This window comes from Cebus imitator, unplaced genomic scaffold (genome assembly GCF_001604975.1).
Source record: "Cebus imitator isolate Cc_AM_T3 unplaced genomic scaffold, Cebus_imitator-1.0 Scaffold402, whole genome shotgun sequence".
Taxonomy (NCBI): Eukaryota; Metazoa; Chordata; class Mammalia; order Primates; family Cebidae; genus Cebus; species Cebus imitator.
This window is the reverse complement of record NW_016107717.1, coordinates 37,691-50,617: the sequence shown is the minus strand read 5'-3', so window position 1 is coordinate 50,617 and position 12,927 is coordinate 37,691. Positions and strand designations below refer to the sequence as shown.

At 39.3% G+C, this 12,927-nt stretch overlaps 1 protein-coding gene across 2 annotated transcripts in view; it reads left to right on the top strand.

Annotated features, from left to right (window-relative positions):
• The first annotated feature begins 641 nt into the window (after positions 1-641).
• The window catches only part of LOC108289402 (E3 ubiquitin-protein ligase COP1-like), a 41,014-nt gene continuing 28,728 nt past the window's right edge, over positions 642-12,927 (top strand). For both annotated transcript variants that reach the window (XM_017508835.2, XM_017508834.2), the window contains exon 1: positions 642-1,355. In XM_017508835.2, the coding sequence (XP_017364324.1) occupies positions 949-1,355 (407 nt within the window). In that variant the 5' untranslated portion in view covers positions 642-948. The remainder of the gene's footprint in view (positions 1,356-12,927) is intronic.

The following is a 12,927-nucleotide window of genomic DNA, read 5'->3' as shown; positions in this document are numbered from 1 at the left end:
TGGGTTAGAACAAGTTCTTTTAATTCCCAGAAGTTTCTTATCATCCACTTTTTAAAGCCAGCTTCTGCTAATAGAACACAGTCTTTCTCCATCAGGCCTTGTTCTGTTTCTGATGAGGAACTGTGATCCCCTGTAGAGGGAGAGGCATTCTGATTTTGGGTATTCTCAGCCTTTTTAGGCTGTTTTCTTCTCTTCTTTATAGATTTATCCATCTGTTGTCTTTATAATTACCGTCTTTATAGTTGGGTTTCTGAATGGACGTCCAACTTGTTGATTCCCGGCGCTAGAATCTGAGCAACCCACTGCACCGGCCAAAACAGCGGCTTTAAGATTGATGGTGCTTTTCTGACTCTGCACCAAGAACCGCCGCACCAAGGCAGCGGCAAAACTGCTTCACCGGCCTCAAGAGTCACGCTGGCGACACGTGGGGCTCCTCCGCTGGGAATCTCCTGGTGCGTGAGCAACAAAAATTGATCTGAAAGTGTGGCATCCTCTCGTTCTCTGCTCTTTCAGTGGGAGCTGCAATCCCGAGCTGCTAGTGATCAGCCATCTTGGATCTCTCTCCGCGCCGTGGGTGTCTTAGCACAGCCCAGTTGCGTCCACAGTTGTATCCCCCGCCGCGCCCGCCCCTTCCGCCGCTCGCGCGCGCGCACGATCAGCCACAGCGCGCCGGGGTTGGTTGCGGCGGGGACCGCGGCGGCGGCGGCGGCGGCCTGGACAGCCGTGGTTCCTTCTACTCCCCTTTTTAGTTCCTCCGCCCCCTCCCGTCCGACGCCGTGGTGTGGCTGCCTTAAAAAAACGCAACTTTATTGTTCCTCAGCCCCACCTCCCGGCGCGGCGGGCGTCCTCAAGATGCACTGGGGCTGAGGGGAGGGGAGGCGGCGGAGGGTCGAGGTCGCGGTCCCTCTCCTCCGAGCGCCCCGCCCGGCCGGAGGGGAGGGAGTCACGATGTCTGGAAGCCGCCAGGCCGGGTCGGGCTCCGCTGGGACAAGCGCCGGCTCCTCGGCGGCCTCCTCGGTGACTTCCGCCTCTTCGTCCTTATCCTCTTCCCCGTCGCCGCCTTCCGTGGCGGCTTCGGCGGCGGCGCCGGTGTCGGGTGGGGCGGCCCAGGCCGCCGGCTCGGGCGGCCTCGGGGGCTCGGTGCGGCCTGTGTTGGTGGCGCCCGCCGTGTCGGGCAGTGGCGGTGGGGCGGTGTCCACGGGCCTGTCCCGGCACAGCTGCGCGGCCAGGCCCAGTGCCGGCGTAGGAGGCAGCAGCTCCAGCCTAGGCAGCGGCAGCAGGAAGCGACCTCTGCTCGCCCCCCTCTGCAACGGGCTCATCAACTCCTACGAGGACAAAAGCAACGACTTCGTATGGTGGGTTTGAAGAGCATTGCCTCCTTGTCCTTAAATTATGAGTTCCTGCCACCTCTGCTCGGGGGCGGGGGGTCCGGTGTGGGGATGACTTGTTGGAGGGCTTGGGATACTGGTGCTGTGGTGGTGTTTGTAGAGGGATTCGAGCGTTTGCAGGCATTCAAGCTCCTGGTTTGTGGGGTGGAGGAATGTTGGAGTGTCCGGGCAGGGTGGGGATAATAAGTGTTGCTGAGGAGGAAGTGAAGAGAGTTTAGGGAATAGAAGGTGGAAGGTCAAATAATAAATGGTTTTGGATAACAAAGTTGGGCAAAGACGTTGGGTCTTAAAAATTTTTTGACTCTGATGAACTGAGCACCCAATCAGTAGTACTTACTGAGATGAATTAAATATGACAGTGGAGAGGACTAAGCTTCCTGGAATGCAGAGGGATGCAGTTGGTCATTATTTGTTTATTCGAAGTATGGTAGATGTTGCTGTAAACATAAGCATGGATGTCTTACACATTTTTTTTTTTTTAATAATAAGTACCCATCGTATGTATGTGTGAATATCTCTTCCATTTCTGAGGATGGGCCACTTAGGAATCTGCTGTTGAGACCGCTGTAGTCAAAGTCTGTTAACAGATTTTTCACTTCTCCGCTAAGTGTCTTGAAAAGAGAGAACCACATTTGTTAAATAACATCCCCGTGTCAGATGTAATTGTCCTTACTGGATAACAGTATACTGGAACTTCTGACTTGAGAAATGCTAGGTATCGACATTTTGTCATCATAGTTGGCATCTTGAATGATAGAGTAGTATTTAGTCATAACATTTGGGGTAGAGGGGTTAGTCATTACGTGAAAGGTCGGATCGATTGTCTTCCTTGAGAGTTTTGGAATTTTTGAGTTTTAGATGTTGGTCGGATTATGAGAAGTAATTGCTGTTAGCTGGTTAAGAACTGGTAGTGTTTTGTGCTTTTTCTCTTGAGGAAATTGTTGATCAAATATTAGTCATGTAGGAAGTTGGCTGCTTGCACAGTCATAATGAGGAAAGTTGATTTAGATCAGGGTTGAAGATGGTCTGAGTTGGTGTTATTAAATGTGATAGGGCTACAAGTTGGAAGTGTTAGGAATGTTATTGATTAGACTTAACAGTTTCTAGCTCCTCCACAAAAATAATGTCTTTATTCCTCTTTCTGCTTTTTTGTACATTATTCTGGATTTAGAATTAATGTTTTTCATTGAACATTTGGGCTATAATGTGATTGTTATTTATAAATAAGCAGTTTATGGTTGGGTCTGAGAGTCCATAGTGCGAGTGGCTAATAAGCCTAATAAAGTAGGGTGTGCAGAATTTAGTTGTCTTTTTAGCTGCTATTTGCATTTTAACTTTTAGTATCCTTAACGAACACAAACATGTTAGCCTCCGTATAAGCATACAAAGATAGCGTGAAAGATGTGAGAAATAAGGGAATCAATCACTGCCGTTCAAGAGAGACCTGTATGACATTCGTTGTGGGCCAGGCACCGTATGAACTTGAGTGCACTGTAGGCTATGCAATAGGGAATTGGAAATTCTGACTTCTTTTTAAAAGGATAAGAGTCTTTCTCTTGCTCTGTCACCCAGGCTGGAGTGCAGTGGCACAATCTCGGCTCACTGCAACCGCCGCCTCCTGGGTTCAAGTGATTCTCCAGCCTCAGTCTCCCTAGTAGTAGCTGGGATTACAGGCGCCTGCCACCACATCGGGCTAATTTTTAGAGGAGATGGGGATTCACCATGTTGGCCAGGCTGGTCTTGAACTCCTGACTTAAGGTGATCCACCTGCCTTGGCCTCCCGAAGTGCTGGGATTACAGGTGTGAGCCACCGCAGCCCTGAGTATTTCAGTTTCTAAGAATCTCATTAATTACTTATTTTTCTGGTGAGGTTTAATATTCAGAAGAATTAATAAGAGTCTGTTTTAAAACTCAAGCCAGGTTTGATTTTGGCCAGACTTTTGGGGTAGGATGATATGGATTAGGCAAGGTCCAAGGAATCCTTTTTTTTCCCCCCGTATGGCTCTGGGTCTTGTCTCGTATGCCCCAAGGTCAAACTGTGAACCAATTCAAATTATTCTATGCTTTTATATTTAAATGAAGCCCAAGTTTGAATAATGATAATTTCTTATTCATTTGTGGGACATTTTAAAGATATGTTTGTGCTTCACATTTTATTTTATCTTTAGAACAATTCTGTGATGTTATATATGACTTATTTTTAATACAATACTAATTTTCTCATTGAGGCACAGAGAAGTAATTTTGTTTCTCATTGGACGGGTAAGGACAAAATGAGAACTCAGATTTCCCAACTCTCAGCTTTGTTTTCTCTGTGTGCGATTAGAGTTTCAGATCTGTAAGTTTGAGTACGTGTATTTAGCCTAGTGGTTCTTAAAGGGCACAGATTGGAGGAGAAGCAGCTGTTTCTTAATCATATGAGATAAATGTTTTATCCCTCTCCACTCCCTGTTCTTACCTGCCCATGAATCCCAAGAGGACATATTGAATTGGAGGGTGGGGTAGGGAGTGTAGTTGCATATGCTTTCCTGGTGATAGGGACATGTCCTTCTCCCCTCCTTGAGAACTGTTGATTAAATAGCCACATACCTAATTTCAGCAATAAACACTGGCCTCTCCTGACTTATATTTGAAAGTAAGTTTATATTTAATTGCAGAATTGATAAAGATTTTAGGGGTTTATGTTTCATTTTAATATTTTATTTTACACGAAAGATTGAAGGTATTATCAAGTTGAATAGTTTTAACAGTTTTATCGATGGAGAATCTGTGATACAGGACAGTACTATTTGGCTTGACATTGGATACATTGTCAACATTCAAAGGAAGTCTTTGTTATTTTTTTTCAAAATTTTCTTATATGGTCCATTTAACGAGACTGAGAGTCTGGTCTGTATTTGAAAGATGACTTCTGTTTTTTATACTGACTCCTTTTTTAAACAATTCTATAACTACTGCCTTTATATTAGCTTTTCCAAATATCTCAAATGAAGTTTTCTACCTCTGCAAGTCCCAATCATTCTTGCAACAAATATGCATTTGCTCTTTACGGGAAGATTAACTTTTAATCATCTACTTGATAGAAAATAGGATCTACATTAAATAGAGCTACCATTCAGTAAATATGTGACTGCCTATTTTGTATTAAACTAAGATTCTCTTTTCTTAAGGAACTCATGATTTGATTCGAAGAATGGTTTTTAACTGCGTAATTATAATATCATAACCTGGCATCATTTCCTCTCAGTATCATGGCAGATGTTAGTACCATTGCTTTTTCTTAGTGCCATGGCAAATGTTAAGTATCCTAATGGACTGTACATAGCACAATATATAGCCATTACCTATTAATTACATTTAGCACTAAAGATGAAGCCCATTGACCGTTCTTGTTAACATAACTGGTATTCAAACTTTTTTTTTTTTTTTTTTTTTTTTGAGATAGGGCTCTCCCTATGTTGCCCAGGCTGGTTTTCAACACCTGGGCTCAAGCAATCTTCGTGCCTTAGCCTCTCAAGTAGCTGGGATTAGAGATGGGTGCCACCACCTGTAATCCCAGGCTATTTTTAATAGTCTGAAAAATGCCTAGCTCTGTTTTTCAGACTATTAAAAAGTTAGACTGGGCATCGAGACTCACTCCTGTAATCCCAGCCCGTTGGGAGGCCAAGGTAGGAGGATTGCTTGAACCCAGGAATTCAAGACCATCCTGGGCAACATGACGAAACCCCATCTCTACAAAAAATACAAAAATTAGCCTGTGTGAAAGCATGTGCCTGTAAGTCCCAGCTATTCAGGAGGTTGAAGTGGGAGGACCATTTAAGCCTGTGACGTCGGGGCTGCAGTGAGTTAGGATCACACCACTGCACTCTAGCCTGGGTGACAGAGTGAGACCCTGTCTCCAAAAAAAAAAAAAAAAAAAAAATAGAATATAACATATCATAGAATCTGGCATAATAAAGATAGTAACAGTTTGTGCAGGAATGTATATCCAAAGTATTTCTCACTGGACATATTAGTAAAAAATAATTTAAAGTCACTGGATGATAGGACTGAATTTACTCTGATAGATAGAAAAGTGGAAAATTTAAGTGGCTTTTCTTTTTAGACCACTATAAGCTTATAAATACAGGACTAAATGTAATGTTAAAGCATATTCAGTTTCTGAAATAAACCAGCATTTATCACATTATTACAGTAACATCAATCAAGAACTTCTTTGAATCTGCAGAACTCAAACTTGTTGCCTCTTTGGCTTTTATAGTACATGTGCCATTTGGATGACAGTGATGAAATATACTCTACAGGAGCTGATGTTATATTTTTCATCAGATCTATCGGTACTGTCAGACCTATGGACTATCAGATGGTAGGGCATCAGCATCAATGGCAGCAGAAGACTCCTATGGGTGAATTAAGTGATAGAGAAAATAAAGATGATTATGAAACAAGATAGACTATTAACTTTGAATTGTAGTCTATAAATTGAGAAGGAGGTGCTTGTGCAACAGTAGTTCATTACTAAAGAATGTGTTGATAAGTAGTTATCTTTTCCTTTTACAAATTTTTATACCTTTTCTAATAATGGGCCAACATTACATAGGTGGATATGTTCCATTTAAGAACTGTTACTGATTAAAGTAACTGCAGCCTTAAACCTTGTTGCTTACTTTTCCTTCTTGTATATGTATGCATGTTCTTGATGGTGATTTCTTTGTTTTATATAATAATTTTAACCTCATACCCTTTTCCTCAGAAAATTTCCACAGCTTGGGAGGAAAGGCTTTTTTGATGGTGGAATTAGCCCATCGTCTTTTTCCTGTTAAAATTTGTATTACAGGATGAGTATCCTTTATCTGAAGTGCTTGAGACCAGAAGTCTTTTGGATTTTAGGGTGTTTTGGTTTGTTTTTGTTTTTGAATTTTAGAATATTTATATTTACCAGGGGGCATTCATTCTTAATCAGAAAAATCTGAAATCCAAAATGCTCCAGTGAGCATTTCCTTTGAGAGTCATGTTGGCGCTGAAAACATTTTGGATTTTGGATAATTTTGGATTTCAGGTTTTTGGATTAGGGATATTCAACCTGTATACCAAGTAAAATGTTTTCTAAGCTGGGCATGGTGGTGCATCCCTATAGTCTCAGCTATAGGAGTTTGAGTGCCACCTGAGCAATGTAGTGAAACTCTGTCTTTTAAAAGTTAAAATGACTGTAAAATTCTTGATCTGTGTTTATGTGTGGTGTTGTCTCGCTCCTATCTTTAACCTCCACCTTGTTTTTTGTCCTCTTTTTTTCATATGTGTGTGAGCCAAGTTCTATTCAGATAGCTCAGTACTCTTCTTAAAGAATATATTCACTGAGAGTAACATTTTTTTTAATATCCTGAAATATATTATTTGTCCTTTCATTTTTTGCAATGAAGTTGTATGAACTGATCTTCCCTCTGTTTCTGTATAAAGGGAAATGTAGATTGCAGTAGGTGGTCTGATTTCTGTTTATTTCCTGTGTAACCGTTGGGAATCCATCCTTCCTAATCTATAAGGTTTGGGGTGGTGTGTTTCTTCCCAAAATTCAGAGTTGGAACACATGATAAGTGCTTGAGTGTCTAGTGCAGAAATCCTCTGTCTTTAGTATTAATTCATGGATAGGCAATTGGCTCTTTTTAGAGATGAGACAATGTAGGCTTTGTAAAAATTACTGATGACTGTTTTGGGGGTTCTTTTAGATACCTGAAACTCAAAGTTGCCGGATGCGGTGGCTCACACTTGTAATCCCAGCACTTTGGGAGGCTGAGGCGGGAGGATCACCTGAGGTCAGGAGTTCAAGAGTAGCCTGACCAATACGGTGAAACCCCATCTAAAAGGAAAAAAAAAAAAAAAAAAAAAAAAGAAACTCAAAGTTTATAAATGCCAAGTCTACTCAAGTGAAGATGGAATGTGTTATACTAACAATTACTTTGGGACAAACATTTGTAATAATAAGTGCCAAATATAAATTGCTATTTGCCAGGCACTGTGATAAAGGTTTTACATTACTTGTTTAATCATCACAAAAACAGTTTGATATAGTTGCTCTTATAGTTCCCATTTTGTAGATGAGGAAATGAGGCCCAGAGAGGTTATATAACTTGTCTCAGTTACACAATTAATAATGATGATGCCAGTATTCAGACAATTTGGCTTAGAGATCAGGTTCTTAACCACTATTAAAAATGGTTACTCAAGCTAACCACCCATTTCCTTGCTTTTGTTTAGAGGCTGATGTTATTTAAAATCAGCTTAACTATGTTATAATTTGCATAAAATAAGTCACTGGTCATAAGTGTATAGTTCAGTGAGTTTTGACGCATGAATACACCTGTGCAGTCACCATCCTAATGAAGATATGATACATTTCCAGAAAGTTCACTTTTACCAACACTACATACTTTGTGTCTAACATCCAACACCTGACACCTGGCAACCAGTTATCTGCTTTGTATTGCTGTCACTTATCCTTTTCTGGAATTTCAATATTAACGGGTGCTTTAGTAGGTAGTAGTCTTTTGTGTCTGGTTTCTTTCGTTTGGCATAATGTTTTTGAAATATACCGATGTAGTTGAATGTACTATTTTTTCTTTTAATTGCTTAGTAGTATTCCATTATTATATGGATATAAGATGAACTGTTTATATATTTTCTAGTTAAAAGATTTTTGACTCGTTTGTTTCTAGTTTTTGGCTGTTTAGAAAGCTCTGTAAGCATTCAGGTTTTTGTGCAGACATGTCTTTACATTTCTAGGGTAAAAATATCTAGTAGTGAATTGCTGTGTTCTACTCCAAGTGTATGTTTAATTTTATTTTATTTTATTTTATTTTGTTTATTTTTTTTTTTTTGAGTTTTTTTTTTTTTTTTTTTTTTTTTTTTTTTTTTTTTTTTTTTTTTTTTTTTTTTTTTTTTTTTTTCTTTTTTTGAGACGGTGTTTCACTCTTGTTTCCCAGGCTGGAGTGCAATGGCGCAATCTCGGCTCACCGCAACCTCCGCCTCCTGGGTTCAGGCAATTCTCCTGCCTCAGCCTCCTGAGTAGCTGGGATTACAGGCATGCGCCACCATGCCCAGCTGATTTTTTGTATTTTTAGTAGAGACGGGGTTTCACCATGTTGACCAGGATGGTGTCAATCTCTTGACCTCATGATCCACCCGCCTCGGCCTCCCAAAGTACTAGGATTACAAGCGTGAGCCACCGCGCCCGGCCAGTATGTTTAATTTTAAAAGAAACTGCAAAACTTTTTAAAAAGTGCCCGTACCATTTTCCATTTCTACCAGCAACAAATAAAAGTTCCTATTGTTTCATATCCTTGCCAGTGCTCAATGTTTTCAGTCTTTTGAATGTTAGTCATTTTTGTGGATATGTAGTGGTATCTCATTGTTATATGACAACGAAAATATTTTTATGTGCTTTTCATTTGCATATCTTTTGTGAAGTGTCTGTTGTAATCCATGGCCCATTTTTTCCCCCTTAAAATTGCTTGTCATCTTGTGCTGTAAGGGTTCTTTATATATTCTGCATACGTCTTTAGTCAGACCTATGTAATTGTGATGTTTTCTCTTAGTTTATTGCTTATCTTTTCATTTTCTTAATAATTTTTTAAAGTGCAAAAGTGTTATCTTTTTTCCAGTGTATTGTTAGTTTTCAATGTTAAGTTCAATTTATTGATTTTTATTTGTAATTTTTGTGTTCTAAGAAGTTATCTAACATGAAATTAGAACATATTCTCTTGTGTATTTTCTTCTAGAAGATTTATAGTTTTCTTACGGTCATGATCCATTTCAAGTTAGTTTTTATATACTATGTTTGGTAAGGGTTGGAGGCTTCATTAATATTATAACATCATTTGTTGAAAAGATCATCTTTGTTCATTAAATTTTCTTGGCACCTTTTTCAAAAATTAACTGTATGATTTTATATCTGTAATTTTTATTCTGACCCATTGATATATATGTGTTTATTCCTACACAAGTGCCACACTGTTTCGATTACTGTATCATTATAGTACATCTTGAAATCAGGTATTGTAATTTTCATCCTTTATTTCAAAGTTGTTTTGGTTATTTAGGTTCTTTGCATTTTCACATAAATCTTAGGATTAGCTTGCCAATTTTTACAAAGAAAGATGCAAGACTTTAATTTTGGTTACTTTGTGATATAATTTGGGAAGATGACATCTTAATACGATCAAGTCTTTTGAATCATGAACATAGTATGTTTCTCCAATTATTTAAGTCCTCTTTAATTTCTCTTCGCAGTGTTTTATACTTTTCAGTTTCGGGTTTGCACCATATTTTGTTAAATTTACTCAAAGTATTTTATGTTTTTGATGCTGTTCTAAATGTTCTTTTAATTTCAATTTCTAATTGTTGCTAGTATGTAAATACACAACTTATTTTTTATGGTGACCTTGCATTTTATGAAATTTTAAGTGTACTTACTAGTTCTAATAGTTTTTTGTTAGAACCTGTAGGATTTATAAGAAAACAATCATGTTGTCTGTATATAAATACAGTTTTACATCTTTTAAATTTGTATACCCTATTTTGAAAGCATACATTAATGGATTGGGCCCAGGAGTTCGGGGATGCAGTGAGCAGTAATGGTGCCACTGCACCATTATTATTAAACAATTATTATTATTAAACAATTATTATTATTAAACAATTATCCAATTGTTTAAAGGGATTTTTTGCACCTTTGTTAGCGAGTGATATTGGTCTGTGATTTTCTAGTAACTTTTTTCTGGTTTTCATATCAGACTGCATTGGTTTACTTGGGCTGCCATAACAAAATACCACAGACTAGGTGGCTTAAACATCAGAAATATATTTTCTCATAGTTCTAGAGGCTAGAAGTACAAAACAAGGTAGAAACAGATTTGGTTTCTTCTGAGGCCTGTTTCCTTCCTTCCTTCCTTCCTTCCTTCCTTTCTTTCTTTCTTTCTTTCTTTTTTTAAAGAGGCGGTCTTGCTGTCTTGCCCAAGCTGGAGTACAGTGGCACCATTACTGCTCACTGCATCCCCGAACTCCTGGGCCCAAGGGATCCTCCTGCCTCAACCTCCCTAGTAGCTGGCACTACAGGCGTATGTTGCCACACTTGGATAATTTTTTAAAATTTTTAATAGAGATGCCAGCTTGCCTAGGTTGGGCCACTTTTTGTTGTGTCATAACTTTGTCACCCCTCAGTCTGTGTGTTGCCTGTATCTTAGAATAATACTGGTTGTATTGGATTAGGGCCCACCAATATGAAGTTATTTTACCTTGATTATCTCTTCAAAGGCTTTATTTTCAAATGCAAATTCTGAGATACTGGGAATTAGAACATAGGGATTTTCTTTCTTGAGGGATGGAAATACAATTTAACCCATTACATAGGTATTATTGATGGCTTCCCTCCATTCCCTTCCTGTCCCCCCTCGCCTTCCCTTCCCTTTCCTCCCTCCCCAACCCACCCCCCCCTCCCCTAGTGATGAGAGTCTCACTGTGTTGCCCAGGCTGGTCTTGAGCTCTTGGGATCAAGTGATCCTCCTGCACTTTGACTTCTCAAAGTGCTGGGATTAGCCACCGTGCCTGGCTAGTGCTGGGTTCTAAAAGGAGATGAGAAATGTTCCCCTTCTATTTTCTGAAAGAGTTAGTGTCAAATTGGTATTCTCCCTTATGTGGTTGGTGAAACTCACTAGTGAAGCCATAGTTTTGGGGCTTCATATCTTTTGTATGATTTCTGTCCTTCCCTTTGTGGGAAGGTTTTTAATTAACTAATTCAATTTTTTTAATAGACACAGACTACTCAGGCTCTATATTTCTTTAACTTTAGTAGTTTAAGAGTTTCTCCATTTCACCCATATTGTTGAATTTATTGGCATAATAATAATGTATCCCTTATTCTTTTAGTGTCTTGGATTTGGAATGATGTCCCATCTTTCATTCCTGATAATTTGTGTTTTTCTCTTTTTTGCTTGAATGGTTTAGCTACAGGATTATTAGTGTTTTTTACTCTTTTCAAATGATCAACTTTCATATTATTGATTTTCAATATAGTTTGTTTTCTTAACTTTTTTTTTTTTTTGAGATGGAGTTTCCCTCTTGTTTCCCAGGCTGGAGTGCAATGGTGCAATCTTGGCTCATTACAACTTCTGCCTCTCTGGTTCACACGATTCTCCTGCCTCAGCCTCCCAAGTAGCTAGGAATACAGGCATGTACCACCACACCCAGCTAATTTTTGTATTTTTAGTAGAGACGGGGTTTCACCATTTTGGCCAGGCTGGTCTCAAACTCCTGACCTCATGATCTGCCCGCCTCAGCCTCCCGAGGTACTGGGAGCCACTGTGCCTGGCCAATTTTGTCTATTTTCTATTCTACCAATTTTCCGTTTCACTTTTTTTGTTTTGTTTTGAGATGGAATTTCCCTCTTGTTGCCCAGGCTGGAGTGCAATGGTGTGATCTTGGCTCACCACAACCTCCACCTCCCAGGTTCATGCAATTCTCCTGCCTCAGCCTCCCCAATAGCTGGGACTACAGGCGTGTGCCACCATGTCCAGCTAATTTTTGTATTTTTAGTAGAGATGGGATTTCACCATGTTGACCAGGATGGCCTCGATTTCTTGACCTTGTGATCTGCCTGCCTCAGCCTCCCAAAGTGCTGGGATTGAACGCATGAGCGACCTCACCTGGCCTCAGTTTTACTTTTTAAATTTCTTCTGCTTACTTGGAGTTGCATGTTTTCTTTTCTGGTTTCTTAGTACGAAAGCTTAGATCATTGATTTTGACCCTCTTTTCAATAAAAATCTTATCGGATTCCCTTTCTACTTCCTACTTTAGCTGTAGCTTTAAATTTTCAATCAGTTCATAATACTTTCTCATTTACCTTGTGATTTCTTATTTGAACCATGGATTATTCAGAAGTATGTTGTTTATTTTACTTGTACATATGCAGGTTTGTTACATGAGTATATTGTGTGATGCTGAGGTTTGGGCTTCTAGTACCTGTTGCCCAGGTAGTGGACATAGTACCCAATAGGTAGTTTTTCAGCTCCTAACTCTTGCCGTCCCCAATTTTGGAATCCTTAGTGTTTCTTGTTCCCATCTTTGTGTGTACCCAATATGTAGCTTTCACTTAAAAATGAGAACATGAGGTATTTGGTTTTCTGTTTTGGGGTTAATTCGTTTAGGATAATGGACTCCACCTGCATCCATGTTGCTACAAAGGATATTATTTCATTCCTTTTTATGGCTGCATTTGTTTAATTTCTGAATGAGAATTTTTTTGATATCATTCTGCGTGTCTGATTTGTGATATAATTCAACTTTGTTGAGATAATATACTTTATGTGATTTTAGTTCTTTTGAATTTATTGAGACTTGTTTCATGGTCCACCATAAGCATTATATTCACTAATGGTCCATATGCACTTGAAAAAAAATGAATATTCTGCCATGTGTAGGCTGGGGTGTTTTATACATGTCAGATAGTCAAGTTGGTTGATGTGTTATTTAAGTTCTGTATATTCCTATT